This window comes from Rhipicephalus microplus, chromosome 3 (assembly GCF_043290135.1).
Source record: "Rhipicephalus microplus isolate Deutch F79 chromosome 3, USDA_Rmic, whole genome shotgun sequence".
Classification (NCBI taxonomy): domain Eukaryota; kingdom Metazoa; phylum Arthropoda; class Arachnida; order Ixodida; family Ixodidae; genus Rhipicephalus; species Rhipicephalus microplus.
Genome location: NC_134702.1, coordinates 135407007 through 135429957, shown reverse-complemented (window position 1 = coordinate 135429957; position 22951 = coordinate 135407007). Strand labels below are relative to the sequence as shown.

General features: G+C 44.2%; 1 protein-coding gene across 4 annotated transcripts in view; it reads right to left on the bottom strand.

Moving 5' to 3' along the window:
- The window catches only part of LOC119171479 (tumor protein p63-regulated gene 1-like protein), a 54791-nt gene that overhangs the window by 20253 nt on the left and 11587 nt on the right, over nt 1-22951 (bottom strand). For 2 of the 4 annotated variants that reach the window (XM_075890284.1, XM_075890283.1), the window contains exons 3-6: nt 13209-13300; nt 11500-11676; nt 7458-7643; nt 12-75 (exon numbers count right to left, since the gene is read on the bottom strand). In XM_075890284.1, coding sequence (XP_075746399.1) covers nt 12-75; nt 7458-7643; nt 11500-11676; nt 13209-13300 — 519 coding nt within the window. The remainder of the gene's footprint in view (nt 1-11; nt 76-7457; nt 7644-11499; nt 11677-13208; nt 13301-22951) is intronic. The other 2 variants (XM_037422283.2, XM_075890285.1) reach the window with 1 other exon arrangement.

Genomic DNA, 22951 nt, shown 5'->3' with positions numbered 1-22951 from the left:
TACTCACACACCTTGAGGACAGGCAGTTGGCTGCCTTGGTCCCAGATGCAACGAACACCTTCCTGGTTGCGAGGGCTATAAGGCAAGCAAGGGCACAAATTTAATTCGCACATCAGTCCAGCTACACACTCATTGACATTATTACCATTAGGTCGAGATACAAAGAATGCGGAAGAGATAGTTTACCGTCATAAACCGGAACCAGTCAGCTTCCAGCAGTTAAAAGCTCTTGGACAAAGAACGCCACAGGAGGCCCACCTCTCGACATGAGCATTTCAACAGCAACATTTCGACAGGAGTTGCTAACTTCACAGAGGCAAGCCCTCTAGTTAAAATGCTGGCTACAGTGACATTCATATTTCGTACAGTTTCGTCATCACTTCAGGTCTTTATTTTCCCCTGAATTTATTTTTTGAATCAGAGGATTTGTAATCCACATGTAGTGATACCATAACTAAGGCTTGTAGGGTGCTTACACCAACAGCTCTATAGTTGTTTCAGTTACCCACCTTGAGGCACCAAATGTTTTTTTGAACAATTATGACAGCCATGAACAGTCGAAATAAAAAGAGATTATGGCAAAAATTCAAAATATATAGTACTGTAGCTTCATCCGAAATACGAAGCAATATTAGTGATAACAATTTATTAGAAAGCTACATTAACTCTTTGCAGTCCAGTGCCGGGCAATACCCGACAATGAAACATGGCTGCAGCGACCAGTGGTCGAGCACGACTAGACAAAATCTATCGCAGTTGATTTACATGCGTGCTTTGTCACTACATTATGCCTCACCTTTAAAAGAGCAAGTAGCCTCTTTTGCTTGAGCTGTGAGTCATTCAGCTTTGGATCAGAATGAACGGACGGTGGGAAAATGTTTTGGAGAGCAAAGGATTGAAGAAAGTTTGACCACATAATCTGCAATTAGGAATGACTTACCAACTTAAATCATCGAGCATCGTGCGATGCATGCACAAGAAAATAAAAAATTTTCATAACCCTGGCAGGGCGAGGAGCAGTAGCAGCACAGCGGAGGGCAAAAGGTATGTGCTGCTACTCACTCCTCAGTCTGAGAATTTTCTTACTGGGCAACCTCTAGCATAATGCGCATATTTAGCACATGCTATGTTACAACTTTCTGTGGTCCAATGTTTACCTGCATCATTTTGACCGATGAATACCAACCGCATACAGACTGTGCACTTTAAAGAGCGATTACATTAATGCTCAATACAAAGCCATATCTGCCAGTGCATCTAAATAGAAAGGCATAAGAGACTCACTAAAAGGCAAGTGACCCAACTCGGACAAGTAGTGTGTGAAATAGCACGCATATAGTACATTCAGTGCCACCCCACTACATAAGTAAATGTAACATTAAGCACACAACTGTCAATCCAACACTAAAAGAGCAAATATTTCACTTTTACATGCGGAGTATGTTATACTAGGAGCTAGTCATGCACAGTTGCCGTCCGCAGCCTCCCTTCCTCCTCCGCAAGCCATCTGTGCATCCCTTCCTCCTCTCAACACAGCGCGCGCTGCGCTCGCTTCTCCCCTCCGTGCGCCGCGCGACCTTTAGTTTTACGTGCGCCAGCTGTATGCTAACGCGCGCATGCGCTAGCCGGGGCCGCACTCGCTATAAATAACCGAGTGTCGGGGCGCACCGCCCTTCGTCAGTTGGTTTGTGCGGTTGCTCCACATCTGATGTCGGAGATTCACGTGGTACGTGATTACACGTGGTATTCTCGGAGATTCCTGCGGAGATTCCACCTCTACATTACATGTAGACGTGGAACACCACCGATGACGTCAACATTGCGGGATACGCTCCGGCCGCGTGCACGCACGGATTCTAACGACCTGTGAGCGGCGTGGGAATTTATGTCAAGCGTGACGACGTTAACTCCGTTGAAGACCTCCAACTGTGGCCCGTTGCTCAACAACGCGGCGACGGCGAGCACTGCGTCGCTAGCGTCTGCGGAGTCAACGTCATGACGATGTACCTCGCGCCCAACCTATCGCGTGCCGCCGTGGAGAAGTACGTCGACGAAGCCGTGGAAGAATACCTGAAACAACGACCACAACGACGACCCTTCATAATAGTTGGCGACTTCAACGTCGACATCATCAAGGACGATTGGGTGGTCGCCTACATAGAGTCGCGGCACTCGCTGAAACGACCAACGCACGACGGCAAACATCATCCGACCAGGGTTTGCAGGATCTGCATCGAACACATCTTTGCAAATTTTGACCTTCGACTGCTGCAACCAGACCAACTCACCCATCACTTTACGGACAATAAGCCATCTTGCTCAAAATACCCAAAGCGTCTCATCAATAAATATCTTCTTTTGCAGCATATGTGCATGCGTGTTCACTCGTGTTCACTCATAACACACACGCATGTCGCAAATTACAAACCACATTTATCGCAGTTCAACATATATATTCCGCATGCTAACCAGTGTTCGTTCCCACTCGAGAAACTGCGGTCATTTTTTCATTGACGTAGGCCAATACACAAATTTCGAATATTTTTCCAACAGTGTTTGCTATTTCAATCAATTCGCACTACATTTTCGTTATTTGAAGTTTTTAAAGACAAATACAGCCAGCATCTAATTGACAGTGACCGCTTCAGACTTTCAGTATGCTTCACCCCATCACCATTTTATACTGCAGCAAAGCTGCCTTTGAGGCTGTGCTATGACCACAGACGTAATCACTTAAGAAAAACGCCGGTTCTGGCATGAAGATGGCAGATGTGACAGAAGTGGGTGCCTAATTAATGCTATTTTGGACCTAAAACTTGTGCAGGAAGCCTGAAAAATTACCAACTATACCACCAAGCCATCCACGTGAAAGATTTTCTAACATCCAAAATTTGAGACTTTCCTATATATTGACGAGGCAGATTAGGAACTCCTGACTTGAGCACACCCTTGTCTGTGACATAAGTTGGACTCTCAGAAAAGCTGAAAAAGGAGGAGTGGCTGAGAAAAAATCACTCTTTTCCTTTCCCGTGCAAAGTGTTGCCTGGAACACTTTAGTTGCACCAAACCATGTATAATCCGCATCAAATGAACAGGCATGCATATATGCGCAGAGCTGCCAAACAGGATACACGCGCCTGTCCTTGGTGATAAGTGGACGGCGCGCACTATACCATCGCGAAAGTTTGCCGCTGTTTCGAGTTTCATTCGACACGAATAGTAGTAAGTATTGTTACGGATAAGACACCACGCCGTATCGGCGAGGCTGTGGATAAGATGTACTTAAAGCCAGTAGTAATGGCGTGACCAGTTCACCAGGAAACGAGCGGAGACCACCCTTCGTCCTCTTCAACAAGAACACACGTGCATCGTCCCACGAAATATCAACATTATAGTAGCATAATCCCCGGCGGCAGAAGCGCCGTCTCAGCGCATCTAGATGCCAACGTCAGCGGGAGAGTGGTAAGGCTTCAAGCGTGCCACATGTACGATATCGGTGGTCTGTAAGGCAGTTGAAGGCGATGGGGCAGCAGGGGCAATTTCGTATGGCACAGGAGTGATTTTACGAAGGACTCTATATGAACCTGTGAAGGGGGAAAGAAGTTTTTCCGACAAGCTGACTTGACAAGCGGAGACCACCCTTTGTCCTCTTCGTCAGGCACACATGCGCATCGTCCCACAAAATGTCAACAATATTATATGCATTATATTATATGCAGTAGTACACATTATTGAATTCCCAACCGAGCCTCTGCGGAACATAATGTAATAATAATATATGAGGTTTTACATGCCAAACCATAACATGATTATGAGGCATGCTGTAGTAGAGGGCTCAGAAAATTTTGACCACCTCTTGTTTTTTAATGTGCAGTGACATGATGCACGTTCAGCAGTACATAAATCTTTTCCATTTCGCTTCTATCGAAAAGCGAGTGCCGCAACAGCCAAGATCTAACTCGCATCAGCAGCAGAGCACCATAACCACTGCTTCACTTCTGAGGATCTGGAGCTTAATATATTCATTGGCCACTTAGCCACAGTGACTCACGCTATTCGTAATGAGTAGCAGACACTTTGAACACTTTCTGTCACACAACAGTTCACTGCACTTCTTAATATTTGGTGCGGCCGATGCCGCAATGCACCACACAAAGTGTCTTGACTTTTCGGAATGGGCGGATACTAGTTGACCAATTCTAACTTTGGTGAGCGAGCTTATGCTTGAGCTGATAAGTGCTGGAAAAAGTAAAAAAGTGCAATGGCGGCCGTTAACAAATGCAGCACTATGTCTGATCATCCCCAGCATTATGACAATAAGTCTCTTCAGCTATTTGTTCAGCAGTGCGGCTCTTTAGTGCTGTTGTATGCATGCTCTATGCTTTGCAGTAGACAATGCGTCAACCATACTTCCTGACTGTTCACTATGAAGAGGTGGAGTGTGCATCAGGTCTGGTTAGCTTGGAACCACGTACACACAAACCTCGATATAACGCACCCAGATATAACAAAATATTGATTATAATGAAGAAATTAAAAATAGTCTTGTAATAAGTATGGTGTTAATAATATAGCTGTGTAACAAAATTTCAGTTATAGTGAACTCATTTTCATGCAAGATGCAGCTTCGGTATTAATAGACTTGAGAGTAGTAGCTACACATGCCGTATGCGCACTACGTATAATCACTTTGTGCGCAGAGTGGCTTTTCCTTTGAGGTCAGTTGTCAGCTCAATAGCTTAATTCTTATGTCTTCACATATTTCGGCACATTACCAAGTAATGAAAGGCAATTACTTATGCTTGCAAATGAAAGAGACTTTAGGTCACACAATTGCTCTGTTTCCAAGTGAAAAAAAGCACAGTGGCCTAGATTATTGGCATGCGCAGGTGATGGCGTTGCTCCAGCCATACTATTTAATGTGCGCCTCCTTGAAAAATGTAACTGACGAAGTTACACAGCAATGCGATGCTCTTCCTCCACTCTCTTCGGATGACATCATGCCATACGTGGTATATACAGTGGTAGTAGTTCTCTGGTATACGTGCTTGGAAAAATGTACATTGGAAATTGTGCACATGGTGACTGGAATCAAGGTAAGTTGTTGTGTATTCTTAATCGAGCTTTACTCAGTCAGTATTGTTTTCTGTAGCGCATCAAGATCGAGATAAAGCTAAGCACCCTGCTTATGCAGCTCCTATTGTGTACTGTGTTCATATGCTGTGACACATATACTGTCAAATGAAACCCAAACATTAACGAGCCTTCGCGATGGTACAGTGCCCGGCATCACCTCATCACCGTGGACAGGTACACATATATGCGCAGAGCTGTCAAACAAAATGTGCGCACCTGTCAATGGTGATAACTAGATGGTGCGCACTGTACTACTGCGAAGGCTTGGCGCTGTTCAGGTTTCATTTGACGCAGATAGTACCGTGCTGAGTACATGCTTCTCATTCTTATTTGAACACTTCTGCCTCTCATGGCCCCCTGAATCGGCAGGTGCCAATACAGGAAACCTTACTTCTTCTCTTTTTTTAAAATACGCATTTGATTGTCATCGAGTGCTGTCTTCAGCATCAGGTACGTAGCTGAAAAACTAAATTCTGGTAGTGATAATGGTGCAGTCGCTTCACATGGCCGATGATTGGCGATCTTTTGTTGCAGGCATGTCTGTATGCAGTCTGAAGATCTCGTAATACGATAGTGATGCAAATGCAAAGTCGTTATTGAAGCGCAGGCTGCATGTAAACGAATTTGAACACAGAAGTGATGAGCAATGCCTGTAGCATGAGATTTAGCTAGGGGATCGGTTGCGCAATGTCCTCTCTCTCTTTTGTGGTGCCGCTTGTCCTTTTAATGCGACGGCAATAAAAAGCTCGTTCTGCCTAAATTCTAATGTTGGTAGTGATGTCTTTGGTTGTAGGCGAAAATTCGAGCTAGGTGCAATAAAAAAAGGTATTCACTAAGAAGCAAAGTGTGTAATTTACAGAGTTTTTCAGAAACATCCCATACTGCTGCATGCCACACAAGCAAGTCGAGCACCAACAAAAAGCTTGGTCTAAGCTTCAGCGAATTTCCAGTAGTTGAAGCTATCTGGCATAAGTCGTGCAACTCCATATTCAGGAATAATTTCATTCTAAACGACTAGTCCGCAAGTAGTGTCATGTGCTCATTACACTTTTTGGGCGCTGACTTTACTCTTTGATTCATTCAAGACATGGCATTTGAAGTGAACTGCTGTTTCCGGTGTGCTTTTTGGATAGTATGAAACCTATATTCAACCTGAAGGAACGCAAAAGTGACAAAAGTTCTTGTGGGACCAACCAGTTTTCGATAAATTGGGTGGCTTTCCTCACATGCGCACTTTCTACTGATATACTGCACTTGAGAGCACCAAAATATTCTTCTTGAACACTGGATCATGGATATGCTCACGTTGGGTACAGACATTATGACAGGAGCGGGCACACACACAAAAAATTATATAGTGACAGGTACTAACCGTCTAACCCGCTGCTTCTATAAAGCGATATCATAAAGCTGCCGTAAACCATCCTGCATAGAGAGCAAGGGAAGCAGGTGCACGCCGCAGCGAAAAGAGCGGTCATGGCCCCTTCAGCAATTGCACCTCCTCCATCCGACTAGAACGGCCGGCGCAACAAAGTGCCCACACCCCAAAAAGGTGGTCGTAAAAAAACCTGCTCAATCAGCAGTGAAAATTAAAACACCCTATGCTTTGTGTGGACTAACATTGTATAAAACAGGGCAAATGATGCCAAACATTGAACATACACAGACCAATATTATGCATTGAAGGTGTTCCAAAGCTCAAGCCTAGCCTTATCAGCATCCGGATCAGCCCTGATCCCGGCCAAAGGTGCCGGTGTAGCAATGGTAAAATAAATTAACAAAAGGGGAACGTTATTGGCTCTTATCAGCTCATTTTTTTTTAGTTAGGCACATTATTATTACAAACTGACAGACAAAAAAAGTCAACCCAAAATGAGAAAGCCATGGCTAGTAGTGTAGCTGACAAACACTTCCAGGTTTAAATGCATATGCATGTCCCATAAAGTGGATGGGTGGATAACCCCCACTGTAGCTCAGTTGGCAGGGCATTAGACGTATTATTCGAAGGCCGCAAGTTTGGCCCCTGTCCACGGAGAGCTAATTTTTGTCCACTTTTTTTCTCTACCCTTAAATCGTAATTAGACCAAATAAGACCCCTGATACTCTCCTTGGCTCTTTCTTTTTCTTTCTGTTCTAATTAATCTTCGTATAATAAATTCTGCTTCAAAGTTCTTAGCTTTCCTGATCCTGTGTCCTCATAACACGACTGTGCAGCCACATTGCAAAGTCTGTCCAACCTCTTTCAAGCGTCTACTTTTCACTGTGTGCAAGCAAGGCAAAGTGTTGAGAGAGAAAGAGTGACAGAAAAAGAAGAAGAAGACCTGTTAGATGAAGAAGAAGAAGGAGGAGCAGGAAAGAGCGGTGTCGCCTCCTCTGCCTCAAAATCGCCGCAGCCTGCAAGCACATCTTGGCTGGGAGGCGCAGCGGAATCAGCCATGCCAGTGGCAAGCCGATGCCTCGGGGACACCAGCCGATCACGAACCGTGTCCATCACGGAACTGAGCTTCCTATGAGACGACCAGGTTTATAAGTATGCATCACGGACATTGCGTAATCATCTTTCTTTCACGTGTAAAGGGACACCTTAGCTGTAAAGGGACACGTTTAATATGAAAGGCACACCTTAACTCATACGGCCTTTTAGACATTCACTTGCAGAACGACCTTCCAGGTGATGCGGTAGACAAATGTAATAGAAAAAAAATTCTGCAGCCACCCTATGTTGCAACCAGAAGCAAACGCAAACATATATCTCATGGGTTCATAAACCAGGTTTTGGGGAACCAAGGAATTTCGTGAAGGACATTTTAAGGTTCTACGAGCGGGCAGAACAAATGCAACCTACTCCTGTTTTACAACACACCAGCTATTTTATTTATTCAGACAAGCAAATTTGCATGGCGTTTTACATTTAACAAAGCTATCGCACACCATGTTCATACAGCAGTGTCTATGGGTAGTGAGAGACCCATATAGTAGCAGCACCAAAGAGTTGTCGTCTTGAGCACCATACAACTTGCATAATTTACGGGCTGATGGTGACAGAAGACGCGGAGTGCTAGTAATTCATGCTCGTGAACATTTAAAACAGTTCAATGATAATAACAGGCACCTTGGGTGGTCTATTCATAGCTCATGACGAGTCTCTGGTTAACCTACCTGGCTTCCTTCATTTCTCTTTTTTTTCTCATGACGCGTCGGCGGTTTTCATATAAGGCGATTTGACAATTCTTTATGCTAGTTTTAATATTAAAGAATGCAACAAGCGCTTTGTAATGCGTAAGAGGCGTCGCTTCGTGCCAGCTGTGGGTTGCACAAGCATTAAGGCTTAAGCTTTATGAATGATGTATCACTTGACGGCTGTGTTGCTGCACAACTGGCATGCCTCAGTTTTTGTTTCCCAAGAAATTAAGCAGGTCTGTCTTAATTCGAGTGCTTCGTTTGTGGGATAACAGTGCTTACACTGCGTGGTGCCTGAAGCATGCATCTTGTGGTCGGTCCACAGGTGATTTACACGACTCGCAGAGCAGAGCGAGAGAAATTGCAAGTCCATGTATTATAGGGAGCTGCACAACAACAGTGATGGCTTTTGATATTGAAGACAGGAGAACAGGCAAATGCGGGCAGTGTTGATACTGTGGTAGCACAAGTAGACAGAAATTATCACCAGACCCCCTCTCCTCCTTTGCTTTGAATTTTCTTCAAGCATAAAGGGGCCCAGTGGCACTTTGGAAAGTTGTTGGGCTTCCCCAAAGCCAGACAGCTTCAGAACCCCTGATATATCTAACTAAAGCTATTAGTTTGAATTTGCTTCCTGTCATGATAATTTTACATGCCTCATTTGAGTTATGAATATTTTCTCAGTGCTACATTTTAATCAGTTATTTGCTCTCATGCTAACAACAGCATACATTTCATCCTTACCTGTGTAACCTTGATAATTGCTTTTCTTTTCTTTTTCATGATTTGTATAAATGTATGTCATCTCATAACTTATAATTACATTTCTGCAGCCTTTTTGTAGTATAATGACAAGTTTGCATGCTGAATTTTCACACACTTGTTTTTTTTTTTTTGCATAACTAGCAATTTTTTTTCAGATCATTGGTTGAGCCACTGGCTATATACAATGTATAACTATATTTTTTTATGTTTCCCTTGCCTAGACCCTCTTTTTGGGGCCTGTAAGATATCTTCAATACATAAGAATAAGCTATTTGCAATAGATGCAACCAACATCACAGAACAATTTGTCAACTACGAGCAAAAGAAAAATGCCACGAGTGCTGGCTGGGGAACTTGGTATTTTACAAATGCTTCTTAATGACCAGACTCACTAAAGACATAATTGGAAAGCACTAAAAGCTACAGCTATCATGCCTGCCAAAAACCTGCCAACAACCTGCTAACAACCTGGCTACAAGAGCCTGCAACCATACACTGCTATGATGACTCGAAGGTTTGACAGGTTGTTCACTAGTCTGTGCATATGAACTGAGTAGACCATAACTAACATATTGTAGTTGCTTTTATAAGCAACCTATGGTTCATATGTAAAGTACCAATTAAAACAGTATCTTGGTAATCAGTACAAAGCTCTAGAATGCATCAGTGACTCAGATCAGTAAACAAAGACAACATGAGACATCAGCTCGAACTGTGAAATGCTCCACGTTAATATACAGTTTGGTATTCGTTTCGTTCAAAGTTTAATGCTACTTTTGACTGGTTACAAAATTGGCTATCTGTTTCACTTCAATGTACAGTACCAAAATATTTCAAACGGAAAATTTGGGGCTTAGTAACAACAACGCACAATCATTTCCATCAGCTTTAGCTCAGATGATGTCGATGCCACTTCAACCAGAACTGTAGATCAGAGTTAACATCTTCAGAGATCAGATTCATCACGACATAATGTCAATTGCTATTCTAAAAAATTTGATATATCGTTTCAACCAGTATTACTATAAGGCACTCACAGACTCAAACTCATCAGCAAGTTTTCTGGTGCATACCGACTGGTATGTGCAATTACTTGAGATAGCTACATCTTGTCGTGATGAATGTGGTCTCTAAAGATACGATTGGCTCTGATCTATTTTCGAGTCGAAATTACGCCAGTAGAACTCAAGCTGAAGAGGGTGTAAGAGAAGGTATAGTGAGGGTTACTTAGCCCTAAATTGTCCTGTTTCAATCCACGAGTACTCTACAATACCTTTAGATGGAAACGGTAAAAAGTATGCACCCCCCATTAGACTCAGGAACTCAGTAAGGCAGATATAATGGCTTACGTGGGACTGATTGACCATAATGGTATGTTGGAATTGGGTAAGTATTGCATAATTGCAGCCGAGTGATGGTTGGGTCCAAAGCAGTTGCATCGCGAAATGCAAGTTCTGCTCCAGTTTTCGTTTATCTCACAAATAACCAACCTTGCCCCTAGGGCAAACTGTGCTTGTGGAGTGAATGATCACACTCCTCTTACAACAAGACTAAGTCTGAAGTGTAACAATGCAGTGCATGGATGAGCATAGGTGAACGACACAAGAACACGAAAAAGGAACAAGGTCTTATTGCAAGGTGTTTGTCCCTTTTGTGTTCTTGTGCAATTCGTCTCAGTTCTATCTATGCAGCATATCGTTTCACTTCAGAATAATATAGCAACAAGTCCCAGTAGAAGCACTTTTAAGACTAAATCACAGCAAAAGACTTCGCAGGCGAGTCCCTGCTCTCAAGTCTGAAACATGTGCCTGCCTTTAACATTTATTTTCGGTGACACCAACTGGGATGAACACTAGTGTTACCTGTCAGGAATGGCAGTAGAAAATGCTGCCAGAGTTCTTACAGCAACCTACTACGGACTGAGGAAGCCATTGTCAAGTGCGACAGCCACAACCCTCTGGAAGTGCCAAGCCAGCTGCCTGAACAGCATCAAGTTGAGCAAGTTGGAGAAGTAGGAAGAAAAGGAAGAAAAAAGCAGAGAGGAAAACCGATGCCGAGAAAGAAGACTACATAAATTTCATTGGCATTTTGACAACTGATTAAACTGCTTTACACAAGCCCCACACACTGTAGAGTTGACGTAGCACACTGATGATGATAATGATGATGATGATGATGATGATGACTCCGCAAGTTTCAACCCCCTGGGGTTCTTTAACGTGCACCCAAATCTGAGCACATGGGCCTACAACATTTCCGCCTATATCCGAAATGTAGGTGCCGCAGCCGGCATTTGCTCCCCCGACCTGCGGGTCAGCAGCCAAGTACCTTAGCCACTCGACCACCGTGGCGAGACTGCAATGGCACACTGAACATCGACATAAAGTAAACATGAACAGAGTTCAAAGCACTGCTTACGGCATCAATGACTTGTTGGGATACGTGAGCAGGCCCACTTGCACCACGTCGAAAGTCTTGAGGTGTAGCCGCCGGTACTCAAGCAATTTGAGGGTGATGAAGTCGTACTTGAGCACGATCAGGCTGTAGTCGGTCAAGAAGAGCAGCCGCTCCTTCTCTGTGTCCCAGTGATCAATTCTGCATGATTTGCATACCGTCAGAGTGCTGCTCCCATTTATCAGCCACAGGCCGCAACGAATTCAGCAGAACTCCTTGTTGGGAAGACAATATATAAGCTAGGCAATGAGTTCTAAAGACCTGAATGTGCTTAATTACAGGCAACCAACAAATACACACGTGGTTGCCACATAACCTCCGCATCTTGTGGGATAATCCTTCACCGTAGAGCAGGGGGGAGGGGGGGGGCTGGCTGAGAATTTTAGTATACATAGATCTATCAACTGCAGCTTGTTCTTGTTCAGTGCAAGTGTAGGAATTAAAAATTGTAAATTATTTTCATTTCAGTAAGTACTTTGTCATAAATGCATAAATGCATATAATTCAGTAAATGTTAGAGGTACTGGTATGCTCCTTGAGTCTTGTGTTTTTTAGCTTGTAGGCATGCACCAGACATTTAATCATAGGCTATTAACAAGCCATATTGGCTCATAACCCAGCTGATAATTACTGCATCTTTTCAATAGAAAATAAAAAAGTATGACAGCTTTGCCAGAGCGGTGCCAAGCCAGGTGGAAGAGTGCTACTGGGTGGCCTTCCTTGTTGCTCTTTATTCATTTATTTTATTTTCTCTCCTTTTTTTTCTTTTTCTCTGCTTCTTGTATCTCTTTTCCTTTTATCCATTTCTTTCTAATTCTCTTTCTCTCATTCTTTCTACTTCTTTCACTTTTGTCTATTTTTTTCTTCCTTATGTTTTTTTTTTCTTTCCTTTCTTTCTTCCAATATTAGTCTTGCTTTGTTTTTGCATCTCTTTATTGTCTCTTTCTTTCTATCTCTTTTGCTCTCTTTCTATGCTTTTCTCAGTCTTCATAACGTCTTATGTTTTTACTCCCTTTATTTCTTTCCAGTTTTCCCCTTTCAAACCATTCTTTTCTCTCTTCCTATTTCGACTTTCTCTCAAGTGTTTCATGCGCTCCACTTTGCTGAGTTTTCGCTTAACGCTTGTATCTGCAGTACTCTGTGATCGAGCCTGTGCAATTCCTGTGCCACATACTCGCCTGCGGAACTTACACACACAACTGAGCACAAGTTTTTAACAGCTTGGACAGCTCCATTGTAAAATCTATTGACGCTAGCTGGATTTTATATTGATACGTCCAGTGGTGTACCTGTCATTAAGTTTGATACATCTCTGGGTACTTCCCATAGAGGCAAGTGAGACCCCATTTCGATGAGAAGAGCTCACTTACAGCTTTTGCAGACAGAAGTGCAAGTTCCAGATTTCAGATAATTTCAATACAGCCAAGTTTCACTGACACAGCCCTTTGGGAGAAGCTCGCAATGCTTCTTCGACAACAAAGGCAATTACATGTTGACTGGCCACGGGAAAAAAAGAACTACAATGTGGAACCAAACACGTAGGAACAAGTTGGAAAACGTTAACTTATGTGTATGTATGCCACATGCTTTGCCTTATCTTGTAATGCTGTTTTCCCGTTAGCAAGAATCCACTAGCTGGTCAGAAGAACTTGTTATATTTAGTTGCAGCTTACTCTGTTAGCAGCCAGACACCCCTGAGCTCGCCGTCAAGGTGTTTCATAAGCACTGGGCTACACTGCTCCGCTGCTTTCTCCACGGCACCTTCCTGCATAAATTTTGTAAAAGCTTTGCACAATCCGCATTGGTGCTCCAATACATAAAATTTTAGAGCAATATGATAGCCTCTTAGGTGTCTGTTGAATCGAACTGCATGGCGCATGCAGATCACTGTAGAGCATGCGCCGGTTCGCGCTATTCCATACTGATAACTTAAAGTGCTATGCAAAGAGCCTTCTATCTTATACCCGAAGTAGCGCAGCCAATGTGCATGATGTCATGTAGACAATGGCAGTCAAGGTGAATATTTGCTAGCATAGGTGGCACTTGGAAAGGATGCGAAAATACTCACAAAGTTATTTAAGAATGTTTGTACTTAGCGAGATAAGCTTTAGGAATAAGGAAATTCAATGTGGGTGCACCAAAGTGCAATGTTCTCCACCTTACATCAGGTTTCTTTGATTATCCATGCTTTTCTATCAGCTGTTCTACTACTTGTGCCATAGCACCACAAGGTTGTTTTAAAAGCACTTTAAAAGCACCGAACTGTCTTACTGGGCCAAAAATGTGACAGCATGCATTAGGAGATCAAGCGATTTTTAGACAAGCAGGGACAGTCTGCACATTATTGCTACATTCAAAAGCACATGTGGTGCATTGCACTAGCACCCATTCCATTTGCCCTGCCCTTAAAACACTAGCAGTAGTGCCTTACACTGGCTCAATTTGTGAAGTGAGAGTGATTGGCAAAGCAGAACTGATATGTAAGCATTACATGGTGTCGACAGAAACTCTCTACTATTGGGTTAGCACATGCCCATCACAAGAGACATGAGCGAAGGCTAAATGAAGGAAAGACTGCACTACCCCTCTAATCATGTAAACCGTCCGAATGAGTGGATAAACAGAAAAGATGCACACTTTGTTTCTTTACATGCAAAATGGAAACGTTTTGTAGGAAAACGCGATGGCTGCAGTGAAGAAAATACAGCCCAGCCAAAACGACATACACACACGAAAGAAAGAGTGCCTCTTCATTTTTGTCACTTGTATGACGTGCGGGTATGACGTGCAATGTCACTATCAAACAGTACTATATGTTTTTCAGTCCTCTCAGCGCTTTTAGCAGACTTGCACAACCTTGTACATCAGCAATATATGTTCTATCGAAGCTCTTGGCAAGAAGGGAGCACACAAACCTGGCCCGTTTATTACAACAGCCTCAGAATACTTCTCTAAATCACATTCACTATTGGTTAAACAAAAAAAATTATTTCACAAGTTAGCTTGTCCACGATAAGTAGGAAGGACTGACAGTTGGGTAAGCTGGTACAGATGCATTAAGAAAATGGCACAACAGAAAAAAGCTAGACCTTTCCCACAAGAACACATTGGCATGTGTGGTAAATTGTTTTTCTTTTTCTGTCGGGCCATTCTTTTTTAAATTATGAATCGTCAACCTCTCTTTCTTTAGATCTATCATTAGTAAAATGTTTAAGTACTTTAATGGTAGATGCTACTCAAAAAAATTTTTTTTTGTTTTGCAAGAACATTTCTTTGTGTTTTTACTTGCTTTCATGAGTTTAGATTCTCTAATTTGATGACAAAAACAATCAAGATTGTAAGTGACCCCTTCACTGTTCTTTTTTTTCTAATTTCCGACCGAAAAATTCCTTTTTTTTTAATCCTGATTTCGAATCTAATTGTCTAAAAAGTAGCTACTGGATGTTGAAAAAATATTTTCAGCACATACTTAGTCAAATCAACGAAATAAACTCTACTTCTGAACAATACATAGGAAACCATTTATCCGCTGCTAATGAAATTTAAAAACCTTATAAACCAAACAGTTACAGATGCCACATCTTTCTTCACTTGCATAGGCCACCCTTGGGGTATTTCAATCAGGAAACTTCGGGGCTGCGAAAAAAATGTCAAAATGCAGAATATCGCAAAGCGGCTTCACTGGCCAGCTCTCCCAAAGTTTGCGTCCGAGCAGTCTTCATCATCACTAGGGGAGCTAGTCGATTCACCATCATTGCTGTCTTCACTTCCGGGCAAAAGATAAATATCTGTACTTGAATCATCATCACTCAAAGAAGATGATGAATATTAATAGCACTTTTTCTGGGTTCATGGGCCAGCTATACATGGGTCACCGCCACCGCACGCTGTCTTTCCGTACAAAAACCACTCTGCTGCCTCAGGAGAAAACTAAATCCTCGAGAAAATACTCCTCTTTAGAGGATGACACACAATGTAAGCTGTAATTGCACGCTTGTCTGCCTGAGTGCTGGAGGGGAGTACCTATTCCGCTAGAATGAGTTCTGCTTATCTGAAGCAGTTTGGTGACAGTTTGTGCAGGATAAGTTCTGCTCTTCCAAACTAAGGGGTTAAGGTCGAAGTAGGTTAAAATCACTTTTAAAGATCTCAAAGTGGCTACTTAAAAACCAAAAAAGCGCTCATCATTTAGAGCCCCTGAATATTACCGCCTGGCTGCTTGCGGTTGCCTTTCACATCAAAAGTTTACTAGAACCACAAACTCAAAATAACCATCCTTCTAAAGCTCTTATAATAAAAGAAACCATTTTAAAAAGCATAGCTTTGATACACAGAATGGCTTTCATTTTTACCTCTAAAATGTGTTTTTCTCAAAATGCTATTTCTGGCAACTTCTTGAATGCCTGGTACTTCTCATGGCCACATCGGGATGAAATTTTTCCGACATATTCTTTAACATGTGAAGAGTGCAATCATCACCTTTAAAACCTGAAGTCAGTTAAGGGGGCACATGGGTCTTGAAAGCGAAAAAACCGATTTTTCAATTTTGTTGGTATTGCATTCAGGACATCTTCCTGAGGGTCTCACAAAATTCCAGGCTTGTAGAATGTATAGTTTTGCCAGGAGAGAATATTTACTTCCCGAACTATCTAGCTTCACTCACAGGAAATGCCGTGACTGTCGATACAGAGAGAAAGAGGGTCTTCAGTAGCCTTTCAGGCAGCTGCTAAGTGGAGGCAGAGGGGAAAGCCCCACTCAGATTATTCTCCAGGAGCCTTCTGAGCCACTGGCAGTTGTAATTGTGCTCATCCAGAAGATAAAAAGCTTTTTTCACATAGTCATTAGTTTTTTTTCCATCTTTCTCAGAACACTTTTTTGGGCTGTCTCCACTTTTTTGGGGGGGCTGTTGTAACCCTTCTAATCCCCCAATTCTATTAGGATTTTTTTTATCTGATAGCTAAGCTTCCAAAGAGTGCAAGAAGCCGATGGTACAATGTTTCTTCACTGTGAAAAATTTTGAAAATATGGGTGAACAATAGACAGCGAATTCATCTTTCACGTTTAATGTTTTAACTTTTGTAACTCAGGATAAAATAAGTGTAGCAACATGAAATTATGCTTCTTGCATACATTGAGCATTCAGGAATATATAAATGTAACATTTAGCTTTCTTATTGTAATACATTTTTTGCTAGTCATCCCAGAAGTAAAAAACAGAAAAAACTGTGTAATTATAAAGAAGCTATATTTTGAACATTGTCATGGCATTAACCAAAAACTATATATCTTTATAAAACTGATCACATGTTTCAAAGCAGCATTAAAACCTATGTAAACAACAAAAATTTCACTGCCCTAGGCTGCAGAGTAAAGAAACTTTTTTTTTCTCTTTTTTAGAGTAGCATCAAACCTTAAAGGGGCCCTGCAACACTTCTTCAAGTATGCATGGAATGGATTCACTAAAGGAACTCATTACCTCATGAATTCACGGTTGCAAAATTTCTTAGAATCCATCCAGTATAACCAAAGTTAAAGAAGATTTGTTGCACACTGCAATTCCATGATCTCTTCTCTCATCCTAACGTATCCTAACGTAAGTCTTGGAAGCTAAGCAGAGAGGAATAGCACGGGGCAAGAAAGCAGGTCATGCGCGCCTCACATCCTCGAGCACTTTTTATTCTTTGAATAAGCAACTTTTCAGCGCGATCGCGCGGGCACGCGTGATCAAGCCGAGGCTTTCCGCAATAATGACCAAGCGCGCCCTGCTCAATTCAGCCAATGGTTGATACTTGGCCTGTGATGACGTGACCTAGTAATCTCCGAGTATTTAGCATGATTATTTAAGAGAGGAGAAAGCGATTTTTAGCTGACTTTTGAGAACTGACTGTGAATTCTAGGCTGCATTCTGCGCTATAATATTTGGCTCACATGTTCCCGGGAGTCTCGACTACCGATCGGCAGCGTTCCCTGACCATGCACAAGAACTGTGGCAGGGCCCCGTTAGGAATACCATTTGCATTTGTCTTTAATATCACCATTTCTTTTTAATTTATTGCTATTGGGGCTACCAGAAAAATTAATGAAGATACCTGGACTGTATCACAGTATATACGTGGACAGCATCATCCTCTAGGTTCCCGGAGAAGGTTGTGACGGTTATGTTGAGAGAACGCTACAGGCAGGAGTAGACAAAGTTCAGGAGTACTTGCAAGGAACAGGCCTCGGGTGCTTAGCAATCAAGTCCGAACTTTTAATCTACAATCCCACAAGCAGAGGCCGCAAAACAACACGTGGCGAGGAAAGGGAATCCTTCAAAATACGCGTTCTATTGGCAGACGGCACTCCCATACCACACGTAGACAGAATTCGAATTCTGGGTTTACACATACAGACAAAAGGCCATAATTGAGAGACTGTGCGCCGACTCTGTCGTTCAGTAGATGACGCGATTATACTCTTGCGTCGTATCACGAATAGATGTAACGGTCTGCGCGATTCGTCTGGTGCAGGCCTACGCGATAAGCCAAATAACATACGTTGCCCCCTTACCTCAAGTGCATAGGCTCAGAAAAAAACAAAATCAACTGCATGATATGAAAGGCTTTTAAGAGAGCTATTGGCCTCCTGATAAACGCGAGCACCGAAAGATTTCTAGAGCTACGACTTCACAATTCACTCGGCAAGTCAATTGAGACCCATGACATTGCACAATATTGAAACGAAGATGCGTGAGCCTACGGGGCGCGGAAGAAGAAGAAGAGTAGTGGAGCGGCGCCTGGACTGTGTGGTTGGGTGGAAGCGTTCTTGGTCTGTCTCAGAAGTACGCTGCTATTTAACAACGCCTTTTCACCTCATCTGTAAATAAACACAGTCACTCGTAACAGTTTGGTGGAGGTGCTGGGTACATCGATCTGGACGACCCAGCTCTACCGATTTTGCGATGGAGCAGACGCTTGGCAGGCTTGCCACCGCAGCTACCAGACATGGAGGACGCTGGAGCAGGCCATAACAACCTCGTTGCTGATGAGCAACACGCTCACCCGCCAGGACAAGATCGCTGCGGCATGCCGGAACGTCAGCCGAGGACCTTTTCGGGGCGGCCGGATGACGACGTTGACGACTGGCTCAAGCACTACCAAAAAGTGAGTCGCAGCAACCGCTGGAGCACTGCTAAGCAGCTCGAGAACGTGGTGTTTTTTCTTGTCGGCACCGCGTCTCTTTGGTTAGACAACCATGAGAGTGCATTGACCACATGGGACATTTTCGTGGACGAGGTGAAGAGGTGTTTTGGTGACTCAACAGCTAAGGTCAAGCAGGCGGAGCAAACGCTTTCACACAGAGCTCAGTTACCTAGCGAAACATGCACCACCTACATCGAGGCCGTCTTGAAGCTTTGAGGAATAGTGAGTGCGACCATGTGTGACGAAGATAAGGTAGGTCATCTACTCAAGGGAATCGCGGAAGACGTGTACAATTTCCTTATCACTAAGGAAGACTTACACACACCTTCCGACCTAAGGAGACACTGCCGAGCGTTTGAAGCGCTAAAGAGGAGGAGAGTCCTACCAAAATTTGGATGTCTTGAGAATGTGCCCACGATTGCAAGTGTCAACCTTCCACCGCAGGACGACATCTCTTCTCTTATAAGACGAGTGGTTAAGGAAGAACTTGCTCAACTGCAAGCTGTGGACACTGCTGGTGTCTGCCATCAGTGTGCATTCGACCAATGGCCCCGTGAACCACTGGTACCTCAGATGCGACAGAGCTACTTTGAGCCTCGCCCGAATTACACCGATCGGTTCGAAGGGAGGAGTGAACGACCACTCGGAAACCAGGAACGCAGGCAAGCAGCGCCACAGCTATTTACTCCTCGACCACCATCGCCCGGCTTTTATCAACCGACGAGGTTTACTTCGCCGGGGACGACTAGGCGCGACACCAGTGCTTGCTACAACTGCAGGCTACCTGGACACATTGCTAGGTACTGCTACCGTCGCCAGCAGCGAGCTCCACGATTCAACGTTTACACGCCCTATGTACCTGCTGGCGAGTCTCGACCATTTCAGGGCTCTCTCCAACAGCAACACGCAGCACGTGCTGACTCGCCTTGCTCCGACCGCAGCGTTACCCCACCACCCGCACGCCAACAGCGATCCCCGTCTCCGCGTCGCCGCTCGGGGACACCACCACCACTGGGAAACTAACTGGTGCGACCAATGGGGGCGAGGCCGCAAAATCATCTTCCGCAAGACCCCCTTGTGTTGTAATGGTTGAGAACAAAGTGAGTGTTTTTGTAGACAATGTGAGTACTGTTGCACTAGTTGATACCGGTGCTGCCGTTTCCATAATGAGCATGTCTTTTAAAAATCGCCTAGGGACGAAAGTAATGTTTGCTTGGAATCGGAATGCTACGTTCCGTGGCGTAGGGGGAGAAACGTTGAGCCCGGTTGGAGTTTGTTCTGTTTTACTTTCTATAGGAAATCAAACGTTTCGAGCTGAACTAACGGTGCTTGCACGAGCGACCCATGACGTCATTCTAGGTATAGTTTTTTTGCGGGAATGTGGTGCAACTCTAGATTGTGGTAGTGGTGGGATTATTTTTCGTCCCGTGTTGCGGCCTCCATTGACAAAAGATACCGTTGATGACTGCTTGGAAGTGTTTTCCGTGTATGAAGACGTCTGCTCGGCCCCACATACCGCAATGTTTGTGCGTGTAAACTCTTTGCGTTCTTGTGTGGGTTCTTACTATGGTTTAGCCGAGCCGAACTTCAGTAACGCCCTTAAGAAAAACGTTATTGTGCCTCGTTGCCTCGTGCTCATCGTCGATGGTTGTGCCGATTTGTGGACTGTGAACGTTTCCGCGCAGCCCATATATCTGCCTGCAGGACTTAAATTGGCAAGCTTTCAAAAGCAAAGTACTGTTACCATACGGTCACTCCAACTGTCGGTGGATGTAAAGAAACCCCGCGCCAACTCGTACCGCGACTATTCTGCCAGCATTGACCGTATGATTAACAAGTCACTTCCATCAACTGAACGGTCGCTGCTGCAGGAAGTGATCACACGCTACGCCTCAGTCTTCGACTTTGCCCAAGACGAGACCTCTACCGTTACACCACCGTCTTCACGTACTGAACACTGCATCTATACAGGCCAATTACCACCAATACGCCAGAAGCCCTATCGTGTCTCGCCTTCCGAAAGGAAAGTCATCGCTGAGCAAGATGAAGACATGCTAAAGAAGGGCGTCATACAAGAATCGTGTAGTCCATGGGCAGCTCCTGTCATTCTAGTGAGGAAAAAGAATAATTCATGGAGATTCGGCGTAGACTATCGTCGCCTAAATGCCATCACAAAAAAAGACGTCTACCCTTTGCCACGTATAGATGACACCGTGGACTGCCTGCATTCTGCCTCCTATTTTTCTTCTGTTGACTTGCGTTCTGGGTATTGGCAAATTCCTATGCATCCCTCAGATAAAGAGAAGACAGCCTTCGTAACACCAGACGGTCTCTTTGAGTTCAACGTTATGCCCTTTGGTTTGTGCAATGCTCCAGTGACATTCGAGTGATTTATGGATACAGTACTCCGTGGACTAAAATGGGAAATTTGCATGTGCTATTTAGATGACGTGATTATCTACGGCAAGACTTTTCAAGAGCATAACCACCGCTTGTCGCTTGTGTTTGAATGCTTACGCGAAGCTGGCCTTGTTTTAAACTCAAAGAAGTGTCATTTTGGAGAACGTCAAGCCCTCGTATTAGGCTTTCTCGTGGATAAAGAAGGCGTGCGACCAGACCCACAGAAGACCGCAGTGGTTCGCAACTTTCAACCACCATAAACAGTGAAGGACCTGCGAAGTTTTCTGGGTCTGTGCTCATATTTCCGCCAATTTGTTAAGAACTTCACACAACTTGCCTCCCCACTGACGTCCCTTCTTCATAAAAGACACATCGTACTTGTGGGATGATAAATGTGAGGCTGCATTTCAACAGCTGAAGTTTTTATTGACTTCAGGACCCATCCTAAAGCATTTTGATCCTGATGCTTCGACTGAACTTCATACTGATGCTAGTGGGCTAGGTGTTGGTTCTGTGCTGGTCCAACTCTGCAACAGTCGCCAGCACGTCGTAGCATATGCCAGTCGGACACTGACCAGAGCAGAGACGAACTACACCGTCACCGAGCTCGAGTGCTTAGCAGTCGTCTTCGCCATTCAGAAGTTCCGATCGTATCTACATGGCCGAGAGTTCACAATAGTGACCGATCACCACTCACTATGCTGGCTTGTGGGACTTCGTGAGCCGTCTGGCCGGCTGGCTCGTTGGGCGTTGCGTCTCCAAGAGTACAGCTTTTCTGTTACCTATAAGAGCGGACGATGTCACACAGATGCCGACTGCTTATCCCGCCTTCCTTCAGTACACACCAATGCTGACGACAATGACATTGATGACTATTTAGTTTCTGTCTCGTCCGACTTCCCAGATACCAGCAGCTTCAAACGTGAACAGCAGCGCGACCCTACTCTGAAACCTTTGCTCAAAGCTGCACATAACTCCGTCGACAAGCACTTTAATATTTCAAATGGCTTGCTGTATAAAAGAAACTATTCACCCGATGGCCTCCCGTTGCTTCTAGTGGTGCCGGAAAGCCTGCGCCAGGTCGTCCTTCGTTCTGCGCACGATGACATAACATCCGGTCATCTCGGTTTCACACGTACGCTGCATCGACAACGTGAGAGGTTCTACTGGCCGAAAATGTGGAAGACCACAAAACAGTACGTCACCAGCTGCTCTATATGTCAGCGCCACAAGCCATCCACCACTGCCCCGGCAGGTTATTTGCAGCCCATCCCTCCACCGACATCCCCTTTTGAAAAAGTCGGCATTGACTTGCTCGGACCCCTTCCTAAGACCCCATCGGGCCACCGATATGTTATAGTGTGCGTGGATTATTTAACGCGTTATAGAGAAACGGACGCACTGACATCGGCCACAGCAGCCGCTGTTTCTTCTTTTCTGTTACAACGGGTCATACTGCGTCACGGTGCTCCACGGGTTGTCATCAGTGACCGTAGACGACAATTTATGGCCGATGTGGTTGAAGAAGTTTTGCGCCTCTGTGGCTCCTCTTATCGCCACTCCACCCCTTACCATCCGCAAACTAACGGTCTCACTGAGAGAACAAATCAAACTCTCACGAATATGTTATCGATGTACGGTGATGCTGACCACAGGAACTGGGACGCCGTCTTACCATTTGTTACTTACGCTTACAACAGCGCCAAGCATGAAGTGACTGGACATTCGCCCTTCTTTCTGCTTTACGCACGAAATCTACAGAGTTTCCTGGACATTCTATTACCTTTCTCGCATCAGGAAGATCTGTCCATCGCTCAGACGTTGTGTCGCGCTGAAGA